Source organism: Dermatophagoides farinae, chromosome 3 (assembly GCF_024713945.1).
Source record: "Dermatophagoides farinae isolate YC_2012a chromosome 3, ASM2471394v1, whole genome shotgun sequence".
In the NCBI taxonomy this organism is placed as follows: domain Eukaryota; kingdom Metazoa; phylum Arthropoda; class Arachnida; order Sarcoptiformes; family Pyroglyphidae; genus Dermatophagoides; species Dermatophagoides farinae.
Window position 1 is genome coordinate 5,432,360 of NC_134679.1, and position 19,219 is coordinate 5,451,578.

At 30.2% G+C, this 19,219-nt stretch overlaps 4 protein-coding genes across 6 annotated transcripts; all 4 read right to left on the minus strand.

Annotated features, from left to right (window-relative positions):
* Positions 1 to 34: 34 nt before the first annotated feature.
* Positions 35 to 1,167, minus strand: LOC124494990 (queuosine-tRNA galactosyltransferase-like). Its single transcript, XM_047058293.2, has one exon. It carries the CDS (start codon positions 1,122 to 1,124, stop codon positions 60 to 62), a length of 1,065 nt encoding a protein of 354 aa, XP_046914249.2. The 5' UTR covers positions 1,125 to 1,167; the 3' UTR covers positions 35 to 59.
* Positions 1,168 to 1,254: 87 nt separating this feature from the next.
* Galk (N-acetylgalactosamine kinase) lies at positions 1,255 to 4,123 on the minus strand. Of its 3 annotated transcripts, none has more exons than XM_047058140.2 (4): positions 3,665 to 4,123; positions 2,716 to 3,247; positions 1,980 to 2,426; positions 1,255 to 1,917 (listed from the first exon to the last, which is right to left on the minus strand). In XM_047058140.2, the coding sequence occupies exons 2-4, from the start codon at positions 3,245 to 3,247 to the stop codon at positions 1,499 to 1,501; spliced, it is 1,398 nt and encodes a 465-aa protein (XP_046914096.1). In that variant the 5' UTR covers positions 3,665 to 4,123; the 3' UTR covers positions 1,255 to 1,498. The 3 variants fall into 3 exon arrangements, with proteins under 3 accessions (XP_046914096.1, XP_046914097.1, XP_075585555.1); XM_047058141.2 differs by having other exon boundaries at positions 3,336 to 4,123; XM_075729440.1 differs by lacking the exon at positions 3,665 to 4,123 and adding an exon at positions 3,316 to 3,607.
* An 863-nt stretch (positions 4,124 to 4,986) lies between these two features.
* On the minus strand, positions 4,987 to 7,617 carry LOC124494869 (alkaline phosphatase-like). The gene is made up of 3 exons (XM_047058139.2): positions 6,640 to 7,617; positions 5,516 to 6,578; positions 4,987 to 5,453 (listed from the first exon to the last, which is right to left on the minus strand). Exons 1-3 carry the CDS (start codon positions 6,991 to 6,993, stop codon positions 5,086 to 5,088), a joined length of 1,785 nt encoding a protein of 594 aa, XP_046914095.1. The 5' UTR covers positions 6,994 to 7,617; the 3' UTR covers positions 4,987 to 5,085.
* Positions 7,618 to 8,106: 489 nt separating this feature from the next.
* Positions 8,107 to 19,214, minus strand: LOC124494868 (diacylglycerol kinase theta). Its single transcript, XM_075729442.1, has 21 exons — positions 18,631 to 19,214; positions 18,230 to 18,533; positions 17,925 to 18,168; positions 13,506 to 15,964; positions 13,346 to 13,425; positions 13,093 to 13,281; positions 12,883 to 13,014; positions 12,637 to 12,790; positions 12,475 to 12,570; positions 12,254 to 12,415; positions 12,040 to 12,181; positions 11,839 to 11,981; positions 11,709 to 11,773; positions 11,492 to 11,642; positions 11,220 to 11,404; positions 11,017 to 11,141; positions 10,499 to 10,948; positions 10,264 to 10,422; positions 10,041 to 10,206; positions 9,856 to 9,954; positions 8,107 to 9,795 (listed from the first exon to the last, which is right to left on the minus strand). Exons 4-21 carry the CDS (start codon positions 13,702 to 13,704, stop codon positions 9,577 to 9,579), a joined length of 2,916 nt encoding a protein of 971 aa, XP_075585557.1. The 5' UTR covers positions 13,705 to 15,964; positions 17,925 to 18,168; positions 18,230 to 18,533; positions 18,631 to 19,214; the 3' UTR covers positions 8,107 to 9,576.
* Positions 19,215 to 19,219: the final 5 nt, after the last annotated feature.

Below are 19,219 nucleotides of genomic sequence, written 5' to 3' on the forward strand. Positions count from 1 at the left end.
TTAAATATATATTAATGAATGAATATGTATGGGTGGATGTGATATAAAAATTATTTAATTCATCCAAAATGTACAAAATCAATTGCTTCATGAAGATTCATTGATCGTAGATTCTGTTCAAATTGACCATTTGTTAGGCCTAGTTTTACACAAATAACAACTGGTGGTTTTAGATTGGAAAAATGTATAATTGGAATTTTTGGTTTTTCTTTGATACCTTTGATACAATTCTCATAAATATAGAATTTTTTAGCCAATTTTTTCGGATCAACGTCACAAAATGCTTCAACTTTGTTACGATTCTCTTCGGAAAGACATCGATAAAATCGACGACCTTCTTTGCCTGCATTCCATATCATAAATCGATCCCATTTGTTTAGAACATTTTTCTCTAGTTCAGCCAAGCGAATATTCCAGATAGCTTCATCAGTAACCGAGAATGTTGTCGCCTCTTGATGATAACGATATGTAAGCAGAACATCATCAGCTCTTAGGATACCACCACCGTGGTAGATATGTTTATAGAAGAAAATTAAATCTTCTGGAACACCTTTAGGATCAGAATCATCGAATGCACCAATTTTATCGAAACATTTTCGCGTACAAAACCATGTTGGCATCAGTATAGTCGGTCCGAAACAAGTATACACTTGTTTCGTCAATTGATCGGCTGTTAAATTGTTTACCCATTCCATATAACGTTGTGTTGAATTTTCTGGAATACGTTTCACTTTACAGCCAACAATACAATCGGGATTTTTTTTACAAAGTTCATATTGTTTACTAATCCTGTCAGCATGCATTATGTCATCGGAATCGAAAAAACATAAATAATTTCCATTTGATTGTGCAATGGCACGATTTTTCGCTCCACCAACACCTTTTGGTTGATCTTTTTCTGGATTTGAATTGATTATCAATCGAATGCCATCATTATTCGAAAGTCGATATCGATTATACCATGAATTGATGATATCCAATGAACGATCTGAAGAACCATCATCATAAATGGACAATTCCAATTGACCATGATCATAATTTTGAGCTTCGATCGATTCAAGACATTCTTGAAGATATTTTTCCGAATTTCTAACACATGTTATTATACTAATCAAATCAGACATTTGAATTTGAAGAAATTTCCACGTGCACTCTACAAATCATAACAAACATAAAACGGAAAATTTTCCGTAAATTTTTTTTGATAATAATAAAAAAAAAATAATGAAAGTATTCTCAAGTCGAAAAAAATGATAACCATAAATAGTGATTAATTTATTTATTATTCAACTTTTTTCCATCTTTACAGAATATTATCTTGTTTTGCACACATAAACAAACTGATGATTAATCGGGTGATCTGTGAATATTTTTTTTCTAGAATTTTTATTCAAATCGAAATTGGAAATCGAACACAAAAAAGTTTTTTTTTTGTTTCAAATTGACAATATATTTTTTTGCATGAAAAAGGGCATAAATTGTTGATTGAATGATCATGTTAATTTTGATAAATTATTGCTCCACCACTTGGATTCGTTCGACAAAGAAATTTACATTGCCGTGATAAAGCTGATTCAAAATCTTGAGCATTTTCCTCATATACAAGGCTTACGGTACATCCACCCCAACCAGCTCCAGTTAAACGTGATCCAATGGCTCCATTTTCCAATGCTAATGCCACCAATTCATCCAATTGTGGTGACGAACATTCATACAGATCTCGACAGCTTTCATGTGATTCAATCATCAGCTGACCAAGATGTTCAACATCTTTGGTTGTGTCACAAACTTTTCGAAATTCTTGTACACGATATGCTTCTTCATAAACATGTTTGGCTCGTTGATAAAGTTTAAATTCTTCAATCGGTTCGCTTACACGGGATAGAAATATTTTATGCAATTCATTTGAATCGATTCCTTTGAAAAATAAAGATGAAAAGTTTTAAATATTTGAAACAATCAAAATAATCATTACGAACCAAGTATGGAACAGATTTCGGATTTAGTATAAAATTCTTTTTCCGAATCTAAAATCGATGCCAAATGTTCACCCATTTCTGCTAATGGAATAGCACTTGCCTGTTGTACTACCCATAGTTGATCACCAAGCTTATAACCAGCAATTTTACATCTCCGTGCAATAACAGCAGCTGCCAAACGTGTTTCGGCAACTCGTGTATTATAATGGGCTGTTGCTGCCTTTTGCATTGATACACCACAATGGGCGACAAACCAACAAACACCTTCCGGTAAATCTACATTGGTCGCATTTAATTGTGGAATGAAATCGATAATCTTGGCTGATCCTTCTTCCGCTAACATTGCAATGGCTTGATCCATACCACCCGAATCGGTACCAATATATCGTTCAGATTTAGTGCACAACAAAGCAATGTCCAATTTAGGAATCGGGGTCGATATTTTAACTGGGGTAAATATTAATCAAAAAAAAAAAAAAAAAAAAAAAAAAAATAAAAATAGTGATTAAACAAACTGAATTAGATTTCTGTCAATCTAGATTCCATAATCTCATTGTCATGTCAAAAAAAAACGGAATTAATTAATTCAACCAATGTTCAGCTCGAAAATGGATTCTGTTAATTCAATTAATTCAGCTTACATCACTTTCCACTTTGTTATTGGTCAACAAAAATAAATCATATGTCTATGAAGCTAATTTAATGTACGATGATCTTATTTTTATACAATACTTACAAATAGATTGATGGTAAGAGATAAGCGTTGATAATGCTGAGGCACAAACCATTGCCGAAGAACTGGACAAGCCGGATGCAGCAGGTATCGTACCATGAACAAGAACATTCATTGATGGAACTGGTCCATCTATACAATATTTATCTACAATGCCTTTATATCCGCATAGAAAATAGTGATACCATTTTATTGATTTAGGAAATTCTATATCCGATTCTTCGATAGTCACTTCAGGATATTGATTATCAAAATTAGCTAGATGTAATAGACCAGAATCACTTGGACCAACAGCCATCATAATATCCTGGACGACAGCCATTGGTAATACGGAATAGCCACAATAATCAATATGTTCACCAATCAAATTAACACGTCCTGGTACTCGAACCAAAAATAATGGCCGAGATGAACCAAAATGTTTCTTATATTCATTGAATATACGTTGAACACGTTCAGATTGACGTAAATTATCCGGCAAATCAATAACCGGCACTATATTGGCCGAAATATAGTCAGAATCTTCGAATGACATCTATGGAAAGAATGAATTAATTAGTTAGAATTCAAGAATTTTTTTTTTGAAATTTCAATCAACTATACATATGAAATTTAAAACAAACTTTTTGTGGCAACAAAACGAAGAAAAAACTCAAAGCAAATGACAATGACAATGTCAATTTTTTATCGCCTTCACTATTTTTATTCGTCAAGTATTTTTTTTTTACCAAATCATATTGATTATTTCATTGATAAATGTCAATGTTTGAAACAATCAATTGATAAATTTATCAAAATGCTTTTTAAACAACCATTTACAAGGAAAATATTGTTCATTGGTCTTTATTGATTATATTCATATATCGTTTATGGTGTTTGTCGATCAATCAATCAATCAATCAATGAATCAATGGCATGATTAAATTGTGATTGTAAATGAAAAAATATTTACTTGTTCGGTTGATTAGTATTAGTGTGAATAATTTGGTAACCACCTTGGTATTTGAATTTGAAAAATTGTCGTATAATTTAATTCGGTACAGGATGAATGAATGATCATCAAACTTTTATCTATCACATACAAAGATTAATAATTTTTTTTTCATTTATTGCATTAAATTATCTGAAGGAAGAAAATGTTATAAAAAAAAGCTCGAATCAAATCAAAAGATGTTGTTTGTGGATGGTTAAATTTCTGCAAAAAGATTGTCGTCACAAGATTGAAATGATTGAATAAATTATTTGAAAAATGGAATGATTTGATTTGTCCGATACGATATATAATAATAATATATAAAACAAATAATGAACAAAAGTTTCAATGTCTCATTCAAGAAAAAAAAGTATGTGATTGCATTTGTCATATAATACTGCTGCTGCTGCTGCTGTTGAATCGTTGTTTGTAATGAATCAATTCATCAATTTTGATAATAATAATGGATAAGCAAGTCAATTATATAAACAACTCTTTTTCTGATATATTGAATGAACAATATGGGTAGTGGAATCGAACAATTGAATTCAACAATAACATGGCAGCATAGAAAAATAATGATAACAAAAATAGAGAGGGCCAATATTGGCTAGCCGAAAATGGAATTTTCGTTTGTCATCCATACAAGGTTCTATATAAAGGGAAATGTTCATCATTTTGATGCAGACGATGTGTTTGATAATGATAATAATTCGTTTCATGACTAAATCGAATACATCATAATACACTGCAGTTACACACACACACACACACACACACACACACACATTGAATATAGACTCTTCGTGTTCCAATGGTTTTTATCAAAATATCCATATAATAAATGTAGTTAGCTATATAGAATGTATGTAATAATAATCACAGCTATTTTTCTATTTCGTTTGGTCTTGCGGACATCCCGTCATCTTTCGACAATTGATTTCATTCTTTTGAACGAAATTCATCCAGTTTGTTTTGAGTGAAAAACATTTTAAAGTTTCATTTTTTTTTTGTTTTATTCTCGAGAGAGAGAAAGAGAGAGAGATAAGGCGTTAAAAACTTACCAAGCGATGAGTAGATAATAAATCATGAGAGAGAAGAGAGAGATAAGGCGTTAAAAACTTTTCTTTTTGACGATAAATTGACCAGCAATGAATTCATTCATTCGATCAAATCGTTGGTTTTCTCGTTGATGAATTGACGATAGTTTTTTTTCACTGTCAATAGATGGCAGCGCTTTCATAAATTTTAAATCAAATACCGGCAATTTTAGCCCATAATTTTATTATTAAATGAATTGAAAACTATAATCAGTTCTTTAATCCGAGTTTAATGAAAATAAAATATTAAAAGAAAAGAATATGGTCCAAACATTTGATGAAATAAAAAAGCGATCGTCATTATCGCGTCACATTAAACAAGATACGAGCGATTATTAATATCGTAATGAAAAATACAAGGCCAGCAATAATGAAAAAAATAATTAGCATTTCAGGTGTATCCATTATGAATGCTACAGCATTAGGTAATCGTGTTGTTGTTGTAGATGATGATGATAATGATAATCTTAATAATTGTCGACAATGAATCTCTTTTTCATATGGTCCAATACAACTAGCAAATCCAATTGCATGTGCAATAAATGATTGTTCTAATGTACCACCAAAAAGATGCGACATCGGACCGATACCAAATATTGCTACATCTTCACCTGAATGATATGATTTTTTTGTCGGCATAGCCGAATGAAATCGATATTTGAGATCATCTGAAAAATTTAATGCAAAGTCAAATGATAATTGAATTGATTATAAAATAACACAAACTTACGTGTAGCTTGTTCTAGAGTAACATTAGTCATATTCGAACGTTGAATAGTCGTTTGAAATCCTGGACCACTTGTATATGATAATGTTGTGAAAGGCAATTGATTGCCATCTTTACGTCGTGATAAACCATTAATTCGATTACCACGTACAGAATAACCATTAATCACTAATGGCTGTGAATGATCAGCCGTAACAAGAAATAATGTATCTTGTTTTGGTAACAATTTACGTGCCTTTCGTATGGCACGATCAAATTCCAAAACTTCATACAATGATAATGATGCATAGCCACGATGATGTGCTTGATCAATAAGACCGCCTTCGACCAGCAAAACAAAACCTTTATCATGTTTAGATAAAATTCTTATAGCTGCTTCAGTCATTTCGGACAATGAAGGTTCACCATCAATACTACGATCACGTAATTGATCGAATTCCATATGAGAATAATTGAATAAACCAAATAAAGATTTAATCTTGGAATAATTTAATGTTCGTAAACCACGAGTACTGTTGACGTAACCATATTCAGTTTCATTCAATCCTGAATAACGTTGATTTTCTAGCCATTCTTCAATCAAATTTCGACCATCTTTTCGTTCGCCAAATTTTTCTTTTTCTTCACCATTAATTCCTCGAGGATCTTTAATGAATTCGGGCAAAAAACCTTTACGGCCACCACCAAGTATAACACTTAATCTTTTACCCGGATCATTTTCGATCAATTGCAAAGCAATATCTTTGCATTCTGTTTCACTCAGGGTTCCATTTATGATCGATTCATCAATGTTGGATTCCCATTTTCTATTCTGTATATGTGCATATGCAGCAGCCGGTGTTGCATGTGTAATACGAGTTGTTGTAACCACACCAGCCACTTTACCAGCATTCAATGCCCAGGTAAATATTGAATCAATCGAATTTCGATTAACGGAATCACAATCAGGATCATTACGTTTTACTTTGGCCGAAACACCTATTGTATTGAAATTATTTTTAACACCGGATAAAAATGCTGTAGCTGTGGCAGCCGAATCCGGTATTTGTTGATCAACATTATAGGTCTATAATATAACATGACAATTTAGAATTGGTAATATTATAAGCAATCAATGAACCACTTACCTTAATTAAAGCTGTGAAGGGAAAATTGTCCATTTCAAGCATTGCTTCTTCACCTTTACGAAGCTGTTGTTGGCCTTTAAGAATACGAGATGCAGTGATAGTACTGATGCCCATACCATCACCAAGAAATAATATCACATTTTTAGCTGCTCGATTCGGTATCGGTACCGAATATTGTCGTTGTTTAAGATTTCGATATGCTTGTACATACCAATATAATGGATCGGTTTCGTCGAAAACATTATTATTATTATTATTATTGATGATTTCATTAAAATTATTATCATTTAATCTGGAAACAACAATCGAAGATCCCACCACACCTGACAAAATAAATGCGGTCAAACAGAACATTCGAAATTTCTTGTTATTGTTGTACGTTTGTCAATGTTCGATTTGATCAAAAGAATTATCAACTTTTGAATGGTGGATATAAAAATATTTTCATATTGATCACAGGCTTTTTATAACATGGATGAATACAGGAAACCCAAAATAAAAATGAAATGTATAGGAAAACAAAAAATGAATGATAATAATGATCGAATATACACACACACACACAACATATGCACATGCAACATGTTGGCACGTCAAGTTCATTGAAAAAATTGACATTGTCTTGCTGTTGGGATAGCTGACACCAAAATAAAAAAAAAACAATCTTGTCTTTAAGCATTGTTGTTGCTGTTGTTATTCGATTTCCTTTCATCCTTGATCATTGATTATGTATGTATTTCTATTTTTGAAGAAAAAAAAATGACATTATAGACTATTGAATAGATCAAGAAATGAAAAAAAAATAATGGTAACTAATGGCGTTCAATGATCTTCAACGGTGATGTTGATGTTGATGATGATGATGATGATGATAATGATCCATGATCAGAACAATATTGAAAAAAAACATAATCAATACATTGATCTACCTAATGTGTTAAAAGATCATTGAAAAAAAAAGAATGCTAAAACATTGAACACGGCCAATGATGTATGTAGAATGAAGAAAAAAAAGGTTTTTTCCTGTCAATGTAAAAACTTATTTCTTCCAAAGACACACACACACACACAAATCACCTTGTTCATTTTATCGAAGAAAAAAAAATCGAGACTTACATTTTTTTTGTTCTTGTTAAAATTCAATTTATAATAATTTATAATTATAATAATCATCAAATAATCAAGAATAAAGATAAATATTTTACAAAATTGTAATTATTGTTTTTTTTTTTTTGGTTTGGTTTAGCGTTTTTAGTTTGTTTGTTTGTTTGTTTGATCAATCGAACAGAAAAACTTTTGATCGACCATACACATAATCAATGACAATGATTGATGATGAGGGGCGTATGTTTGTCGAAACATTATTATCAAACACAAATATTATATAATGGATAATAATATTTTCAAAATACAATTGGTCATCAGATGATTGAAATGATGAATGAATGAAAAATCGGGACATGAAAATCAGCCATAAATTTTGTTTTTTATATAATAAAATGACAATAATAATAATAACACACACACACATACACACACATAACTTGTCAACAATGGGAAAAGCACGGATTTAGATAAGATTTTGGGGGGTGGTGGTGGTGGTGGTAATGTTTTGTTTGTTTTTTTTTCATTGAAAAAATTATCAGTAGGGTCCCACATAACGACAAACAAAAATGTCGAATGTTTGAACCAATTATATTTGTTTCTTGTGTAAATGTGTCAATCAACCGTGTAACATACATCAAATGAATGAATAATGGCAATGGGAAAAAAATACAAAAAAAACAAAACGAAATCAAAACAGCCAAAATACAAATGATGATGTTTGATATCACCGGATATTCTTGGTTGAACAATACGATTTTGTTTTTGTAGTTATTGATTTAAAAGAGGTTTGAAAGTGAAAAAGGAAAGAATTTAACCAGGAAAAAAATTGTCAATAGTCATGTCTGTTAACAGGAACCAGATTGAACGGTATTTATGGGGGCAATTCAATTTATATAAATTGAAAAATTTGCATATCTTCTTATTTATATCGATGTAATTTTTTTATGTAAATAATTTTGTTGATGAAATAATTGTGTGTGTGTGTGTGTGTGTAATAATGTTTCAACTGTTTAAGTAAAAATTTTGGTTGAAGCATTGAGACAAATCTATATTTTGATTCGATGATGATTCTATGTATACCGTATGTTTCTGTTTGTATTGGTGTCTGTTTCTCATCGTTTGAAATCAAATTATTTAATTGGAAAATTATAATGACACTTTTTTTATGCATGAGAGGATTGGATTTTGTGCATTATTATTATAGTAAAAAGGAAGGGGTGTGTGTGAGTCTGTTTATAATATAAATCCCGTACCATCAAATGGATGTGTGTGTGTTGTTTAGTTATGTACTCATCGCGGTATTTGGAGGAAAAAGAAAGAAAACAGCAACAAATATTAAGACGAAACAAGCGAAAGAGAGAGAGAGAGAGAGAAACAGAAAAATGATTAACAAAAAAAAATTTGCTGATTTTTCAAAGTATAACTTCTTTTCTTGAAAAGTTTTACAAGTTTTTTTTATAAGAATTTTGTTGAAATTTATCATTGATGATGATGATGATGATGATGATGAGGATGAATGATGTAATGACAGTCAAATGTTATGATGATGAATTTAGATCAAACTCAAACACACATGAATTAATGATGAAATTGGATGAAACAAGTTAAGTTATTGGTTGAATCAATTTGACCTTCCCTTGATTTGAATTTGTCTTTGTTGTTTGTTTGTTTTTTTTCTGTCGATTTAGGCTTAATATGATCTCAGGTCAGGTCAAGTAAAATGTATATGTGATCACAATTAATGGAAATGAATCAAACCGATCAATGACACATATGTTGTTGATTGATCTGTTTGATTCAATCAATTGTTCAAAAAAAATTAGAATATGCTCATTCAGTTTCGGAGAATATTTTCTCTAGTTTTCCTCCTTCATCTTTTTCACGTATACGACGTGTACCAGTTGATCCTATTACTTCGGTGGCAGTTGTTGTTGTTGTTGTTGAAGTTACTGAGGTTACCGATGATGATGATGATCCCGGTTCTGAACCACCCGGTAATGATGGTTCAGTATTACGGCGTTTCATTTTTGATTTACGCAACATTGTGGCCTAAACAATTGTAATGATTTTAATTAAATATAATTAATCAAATGAATGAAGAATAATAACCTTGAGAGCAGATTTAAGTATCACGACTTCACCAGGTGATTGTATCCAAGGTTCGCCGTCCACTTGGACTGGCATATCGGTTAAAATTTTTATTCGAATCTAGAATTTCGATTGATCAATATTGATTCATAATAAAAAAAAGATTGATAATATAATAATGAAGATTGTCAGTGTAAAATACTTACATGTCCACCTTGAGCAATACGTTTTGCACTGCTAAGACCGCTCTGTATTTGTCCCATGTGTACAACACCATTTACACCGACAATTTCTAACATTCCATCATAATGATTTGGTTTCGAAAATTGATCATCTTTTTCTGGTCCCCATGGATTGGCACCAGATCCCCAACTAGTTGTTTTTAAATGAAAAATTATAAATGTGTTATCATCATAATTGATTATTTACCTTAAAATATTTAAAATAATAATTCCTTCGACTTTTGAATCCAATACGACATGTTTACCATCCACTTCTAGACGTATATCTTTATTAAAATTTTGCCATGATTTACGGCTAACCATTTTTTTCAAGCCCATTTTAACATAAACACCTTTATTATGTAATCTGAAATTTGAAAATTTAAAAAATTGAAAATAAATTAAATCAAAATAAATAATAATTTGGACTGAATAACACTTACCGACTATTGAAACGTTCCGGATTTTCTTCACGAGCATTATGAAATCCAAGACAAAGATCGGCATCAATTCCTAGCCCAAAATAATTATTCATAACCATAATGGCTGTACTATCTTCTTGATTCGATGATTGACGTTCACCGGTAGGATCGGCTGAACGACCCGTTTCTTCTTGATGTATAACAACAGTCCAACGATCTAAACGAATCTCTTCAGCATCGATAACATCTTTCAATACGGTTATTGGATCTTCTTGTCCGGTGTATCCAGGACCCCAACGTAAAACTCTAGCCAAATCATTTCCAGTGCCAAGAGGAACAATTGCACATGGAGGTGATTGACATTCAGAATCTTGACCAACATTATCGAGACATTGTAGTACCCATCCAACGGTACCATCACCACCACAGACCAATATTTTATAATCTTGGATGTGTCGGAATACGTACAAACTATGAACAAAATGAATTACAACATTAATCTATAAATATAAAATCCAGTAATGAATAAATAAACATACCCGGGTAATGGACCACCATTTTCAAGGTCATACACTTGATAAGGGTTGAGCAGCTTACGGAATGATGATATCAGCTCTAAACCTTGACAACCACCACTTTTAACATTAACAAATACCAACAAAGGCTAATCGCGAGTAATAAAATAGAATAAAATTATAATTGCAGTTTGTTTGCAGAGGATATAGTCATAATAATCACTTACACGAACACCTTTTGGAACCATTTCGGGCATTATATTTGGTAATAATAAAACTAATAAATTCTTTTCATCATAAACACTTTCTCTTAACATATAATAAGCTTTGACAGCGATATCGGCATTATCATATGTCAATATCATTGAACCATATTCATAATAGATTGGACCAATTTGACGATATTTATATGCTATATTAATGAATGAATGAATATTTAAAAAAAAAGAAAAGTTGGCATGAAACAACAAAAAAACGTATCAAAATACTAAACACTTACGTTTTCCAAGGAACTCGACAAGAATACGTTCATAATGACGTTGAGAAAGATTGGCCGGTAGATTACCAACAAATATGGCTACACTTGAACAATAAACTTCATCTACTTGTTGTAAATAGAATCGAGTATTTTCTTTTTGGCGAATCGATTCCTAGATTATTCATAAAGTATTTATGAAAAAAAAGGAAAAAGATAACAATCATTACAAAATACATACTCTAGCCAATCCTTTAATTATGGCCCAAGGACTTTCATTATTATCCATGGTTCGTTCATGAACACCTTGAAAATTGAAAATGAAAATGGTAAAGTTTCAAATTCAAAGTATAATTATTATTAAAACTTACATCCTTTCTCCAACGATACTTCAACTAATCGATAACGATTTAAATCGGATGAATCAAGTCCAAATTGATCTAATGCCTCGACCATTACTTCATCAACACCGGTATCGATTGTTACCGTAATAACACGATAAGTATCTGTGACACTAGAGAAGAAAAAATTTTTAATTTATGAAAAAATATTAGATTTCTAGATTGAATTACTTTAATCGTCCAGGATAAACACGAATCGTTCCTTCATCTGGGTTGGGTGGTTTGTAACGAAAAAATAGACCACATCTTTTGCCTTCGGTTCTAATTAGGCTTTGTACGGGCATAAAATCAGAAATTTCTCTTTCTGGTCGAGCTATATTAATTATTATTAAAAAGATGAGGAGAAATTAATTAAGTAAGCTGGACACAAATTTAAAACACTTACCATAAGCATCTGTTATGATATAATGTCTAGGATCATCATGAATATGAAATGAACGTAAACAAGCAGCTACTATTTGATCTTTATTAGCATTTCTAGATATAGTTATCGTACGATAAGTTTTACGCTTCATTGAAGCATTTCCATCAAATACTTTGATTGTTTCTGTAATGAATACAAAACAATTTGAATTGCTTTACAATCATCATTAAAAACATCAATACCTTCATCTTTGTCTTTGTCTTTAGGCGATGGAAATTCATCAGAATCTTTGTCACCACGTCTATCGAATTCAGGTGTTTCTTCTGGCAATATTCGGGCTAAAATTTCAAATATTATTATTAAAATATTCTATACATCTTTTAAAAAGAATTTAATAATCTTACGTGTTTGTGATTCTTTTTTACGTTGAACACCAATAATAGTTTCTAATGGTACATCGGTACGTGGTATACTGACAGAAAATGGTGGTAACATGATTGATTGTAGCCAACCGAAATTACATTCAATCGATAAATGTCGATAACAAGCTGCATGTGCCTGTGATTCATTCATATATTGATTGATTGATAGATGATTAATTTACATAATGGATTTTTAAAAGACAATAATAATAATAATAATTCACTTACAGTAATACCACACCATTCACAACGCATACCAGCTAAACACTCAGTAGACCAACAAGTTTTTTTACAATAATGACATTTCGAATTAGCTGGAAGATTTCCTTCCCTCCAATGATGAGTTTGAACAACTTCTTTCTGTTTTGAGAAAGAAAAATTCAGAATTAGAATCTGGATAGATAAAAAAAACACTATATTCTGATCAGTGATACGTACGAGCTCTTGTTCCGGTACATAAGTGGCACATTCTTTACAATCAGGTACGCTAAAATCCTGACATTCAACATGTACACAATATTCACATACTTCACATCGAACGGCACTTTGATCTTCAATTCTTTTTCGACAAACATTACAAAATTTTCGTTTTAAATGTCCTTCAGTCCAACAATGTGGTACAGGATTCTATTAAAATCGAGAATAAAATTGATTGATTAAAATTGCAGCAAAATTTTCCAATATCTTTTACCTTTATCACATTGGTGGCAACGGTTGAACATGGTGAAACTACAGTTTTTAAACATCGTTCATGTACAACAAAATTACAAACTATTAAATGATTTGATGAAAAAAAAATTGTTAAAATTAGATTTGATAAAATAGAAAGCAAATTCAATTCTACTCTATACCTTCACAAATGAAACCCTGGCCAATAAGACCCCATAACATATCGGTACAATGATGACAATAAGTTGGTTTATGGAATGTTTTCTTTGAAAAATAATGGCCATGACCAAATTGATCATATGGAACACCGGAATCAGATGTTGGGCTAGGATTTTCAACCGTTGATCCGGATATCCGTGATAAGTTTACATTGTTGGCCATGATTGAAAAGAATTTGATTAAATTAGATTTTTCGTTCTATTTATATATAATTAATAATAATTAATAAAATATTCATATAATAAAACAAGATAAAACAGAGTTGATTGATTGAGAGAAACTATTTATATATATGATGATGAATAATGATGGAAAAATCAACTTGTCATAAATGATCCAAGATGAATGTCACAAATGTTTAACTTTCTTGTTTTTCTCTTTTGTTAATTCATTTGATGTTATCGCAGCAATTTTATATGGATTCTTCAAAAAAAAAAAAAAAAAAAATAATAAACACGAATGAAAAAAAATGTGGATTGAGCTTTTTTTTCCCGTCTACTTTGCTTGCTATTTTAGTAGAATTTTTTTTTTATTTTGGTTTGCAATTTCCTGATGATAATAATAATAATTGATGATGATGATTGTTGTTTGTAGATCGAATCGATGATGAACAATGATTATAGGAGAAAATGCATTAGATTAGTAGTTTTTTTTCTTTGGAGAAAATGAATAAGAATTTACCATTCTTCTTTGAATGTATATGTGTGTATGTGTGTGTGTATGTTTCATCAATACCAATAATATATTTCTATGTTTTGGCACAATTCGGAACTTTTCTCACTGGTCTTGGCTTTGGTTTAAGCTAATTTTCAGGTATTTTTTTTTTGTTTGATGGATGAATATGAAAATTTTCAATGAAAATAAAAATATTCTTTTGAATTGTTGTTGTTATTGTTGTTTTTGTTGTAAATTGGTTGGCAGCGTTAAATGTTATCAATTCACATATATTTAATTTTGACGCAAATTTTTTCTATCAAAAAAAAAAAAATATATTTGAAGCGATTAAAATGAATTCATTATTCGTATTCGGATCAAATTTTGGAATGGTTTTGTTTATTGTTGAATGATGATTAAATTTTCAATGACGATGGCTAAGGGTCTTCGAGATCATCCAAAGCGAAATGAAAATTGTTATAATCATCTGTCGATAGCCAATCGAATTGCACAGCCAAAACAAAAAAAAAATCATATTCATCATCAACTGAAACAATAAATCAACTAATCGACATCACATTTTGAAACAGATTCACATACAAAAAAAAATTTCAATTTCATCTTGATGGTTTTGTTTACGAACTTAATTTATGTGACGATGATGAGTATGACCACCAATTTGTTTGAAATGTTGACCGCCATCGATGAATGAATAAATGAATGAATGAATGAATGATGATGATGATGATGAGCGAAACAAAACAAAAAATAAAAACAAATGAGAACAAAATGAATTCAGCAATCACAATTGTTATACGGTCTCATATTATGTGTGTCAGTCACATTAATAATCATCATCATTTGGATGAATTGAATTTTTATAAACAAAAAAAAATGTTGATCATTCTTTTCTAAAATCATCATCATCGTCATCATTACCAATGGTGGTGATCATGGTGATCATCATCATCATCATCACCATCACCATCATTTAATCATTATAATCCTTATTCAATTTTGTATTATGTAACTTTCAACAAATAAATATTGTCCTATGATGACACTTGGATTCTTGATTCTTTGATTTTTTTTTCTCTCTCTCTCTCTCTCTCTCTCTCTTTCTCACTCACTCACTCACTCTCTTTTTTTTCCATTCTGGTTCTCTTTATCACTCATTCAATTTTACTCATTTTTATTCTTGGTTGTAGAGTGTGTGTGTGTTTCGCGTTTTTTTCATTATTATTATTCTTCTTTTCATTTGGTTTCAGGATGATGATGATGATGATGGTCTGTGTATGTGCGGATTTTTTGTTGGTTAGGTCGATGTGAAAGTATAATTTTTTGGTCGGTTTCTCATTCTCCATCACACATATACACATACATAGTATTTCCTAGTTCTTCAATATATAGAAAATCGATTCAGGAGCCTGGCTTTTTTTCTCATTTTCATTTGCTTCTTGGTCGTCAATTCTGGCTTTTCCGAATAGAAAAAGGAAAAATTCTCATTCCCATTATAAATACAGTAATACATTTGTGCATAGCAGAATTTGCAGTAAATAAAAACATTCCTCAAATGCTGGCTGGTCGGTCGGTCGGATATGATATGGATAGAATCGACACAGTTTTTTTTTCGTTTGTTTCACCAGACCTAACTTTCATTCATTCCAAACAAACAAAAAAGAAGTTCTACTGCTCTTTAGTTGACGGCTACTACCACCAGAATTTCTTGATGATCATGCTCCGAAACCAATACAAAAACATACAGGATCTAATTGGAGAAACAAATAAAAAAAGATTAGTTCACAACAACCACCACCACCACCACCATCAATAGTTCATATAACAAGAATCGTAAATTTTTATTTGGTCGTCTTGGTTAATGTCCTGTTATATATCTTGTGTACGCAATAGATATATGGAGAACAGAAACAAAAACGAAATTTTTTTCTCCTATAGAAATAATTCAAAAACAAAACAACAAAAAACAACAAAAATTTCATGTTCATAACACCTGAAAACATTGGATAAATTTTTAAAAGAAAAAAAAATATGTCAACGCTTATAACTGGAAAAAATATAAACGATATCGTTTCATGCAGCAGTTTGAATTCAGTTTTTTTTCCACATCATTAAAGATTAGATTAGATTGCAAATTTTGATACGAATCATAAATCAATATTATTCGAAACACTAATAATACATTTTCATTGATCTATAAATCTAAATGTATTTTTTGATTCAATCAAAAAAAAAAAAAAAAAAGAAAAGAAAACTAATCATTAACCAGAAAACTATTTTTGATTTTATTCAAGTTTTTTTTTCATTTGTAACTAAAATCATTTTCATTATATAAATATGGACAAAGCGGGAGAAAGAGAGACAAAGACAAAGACAATTCAACCGACCGACCGACAGACCAACCAAAAATAAAATAGAGAATCCAGAATAGAAAACCATATATAGATTTTTTTTTTTTACTTGGGCCCATTACCATTTAGTAAATCGATGATGGTAGTGGCAGATTAGATGTCAGCAGTAACAACAGAACAAAAAAAAACAAAAATTTTAATGATAAATTTTTCTCTGCTATCATCATCATCATAATCATCTCTCTATATATATTTAGTTTGTTTGTTTGTTTGTATGTCATAAATATATATATATTATTCTCAAAATTCATGATGAATGAATGAATGAATGAATGAATGAAAATGTCAATCAATGAATTGAGAAAAAAAAACAATTTTCTTGTCTTGTTAATATATATAAAAATAAATGGCTTTGCCACCACCCAAAAAAAATCACAAATGACAAAATTGGATGAATGTTTTGTTACAATCGATCGATCGATCGATCGATCGATTGATTGTTTGTTTGTTTGTTTGTCGGATTCAAAAAATCAATTGTCTTATTTTTTGATTAATTATGATTTGAATTTGTTTTTTTTTCACTTCAATTCAGATTCTAAAATTCTTAATAAGAACGCAAAAAAATTATTTTTCAGTTGATAGATTAGATATGATTTTGTTTTTCTGTTTGGTTCAATTTTTTTCCAGCCGTTGTCGTCTTCTTTTTTATTCGATTTTTTTTCTTTGTTACATTTTTTTTTTTAATTATGACCATTGTTGTTGCCTTGGTATTATTTATATATACACACACACCACCACCACCACACACACAGACGGAAGAAAATATAACCAAAATTTCATTTTGGCTTTTGTGTAAAAAACGAAAATTGATTTTTTTTCACTTTCATTTTCTTGAAATATGAATATATATAGGCAGATGTCATTTGTAAGCCATTCTCGTCGTCTATTTGAAAGTTTCAATTTTCAATAAAATTATTCTTAAAAAAAATAAATAAATAAATGGTTTTTTCAGGAAAGCAAACCATTTTTTTTCAATTGACCGAAAATTGAATATATATCCTTTATTCATTTTTCAAATTTCTTCTTGATTTGTGATTTATATTAGTCTTCGATTATCAATCCACACGCGTACAGCAGATAAAGCAATGGACGTGAAAAGAAAAATGTGTGGAACCAACCAGCTGTGTCACAGAAGATGATTGTCAAATGTGGTTATATAAGAAAAAAAAACCATCAATATACCAAGATATAACAGTAATAACAATAAACGTATATATATGTAATGTGGTGGTGGTGGTGGACGAAAAACACACACACACACAAACATTAAGTATGTTTTTATGTTACTATATTACTTACTATATTTTCTGAGATTTTTATTTCTTCCAGTGTTTATCTCAATTTCCTTCGTTGACGTTATTTGAATGGATTCGGGATCATCTTTGGAATTGTTGTTGTTGTTATATATATGGTTTAAATTGATAGTTTTAATAAGCTTTGTCACATAATTGATATTTTTTTCGAAACACTAATGGATATACCATGAAACATTATGATGACCATGTTTGTGTGGTCATTTATGGATCAAAGTGGCTAGTTTTTGCTGAAGTTTGTAAAAAAAAAAATATCAAAATGAGTATGATGTTCAATTTTGTTGTACTTACCAGCGACATACACACATATCTCTTCATTGGTCGGATATCAAAATTGGATGCCGTTCGATAATGATAATAATGAATGAGCCAAATCGATAACAATTTTGTCCCGAAAAAAAAATCAATAATATTTTGTAATCGATTCATGTTTTAGTAACTAGATTTTGGATGAAACAATTCTTTTTTTTTGTACCATCGACTATCGATAGTTTTTCGAATGTGTAATAAATGAATCATCATCATCAGTTATACTATTTTACACTCAAATGAAACCAGATGGTATTATCTTGTTTGATTGTTTTTCGAGAAACATCTGAAAAAAATGAATTAAAAAAAAATTATTATTCAAAGAATCGCTATTTGGAATTTTATCATTCGTCTTTTACTCATTTTTAAACATATATACTCACACTTTAGTTATTCCAAATTACAAAAAATGAATTATTAAATTAATCATAATTAATTGATGAAAAATGAAATGTTTTGTTACTATCAATAAGTTATTCAGGCCAAAAAAATGTATCATCAGTCGAGAATTATTCTTGTCATCAAATGAAAAACTTGTCATATGAGAGAGAGAGAAAGCAAGGGGAAGAGAAACAGCAAAGCAGAGAAAAAATTCCATCATCATATTTTTTTTTTGTTCAGTAGCAGCTTGTCATGCAAAATTTCCATTTTATTCACAATCAGCGAATAAAAATTGTTACCATAATCGAATTTTCTTTGGAGAATTGAATGAATGTGAAACAATTATAAATTTAATAATAACCAAAAATAAAACAAAACAAAAAAAAAATGAGAATCGAATCACGTGGTGATGATGATGATGATGATGACATAACTTAATTCCAAAGTGATGATGCACCGGAATATATAAGAAAATTCAAACAAAATTCATCACTGAACAAGAAAGAAAAAAAAAATCAAATGATCAATTGATCAAGAATTTAATGAAATAAAAATCAAATTAAAGATGGTTATATAAATGTTAATCAATCA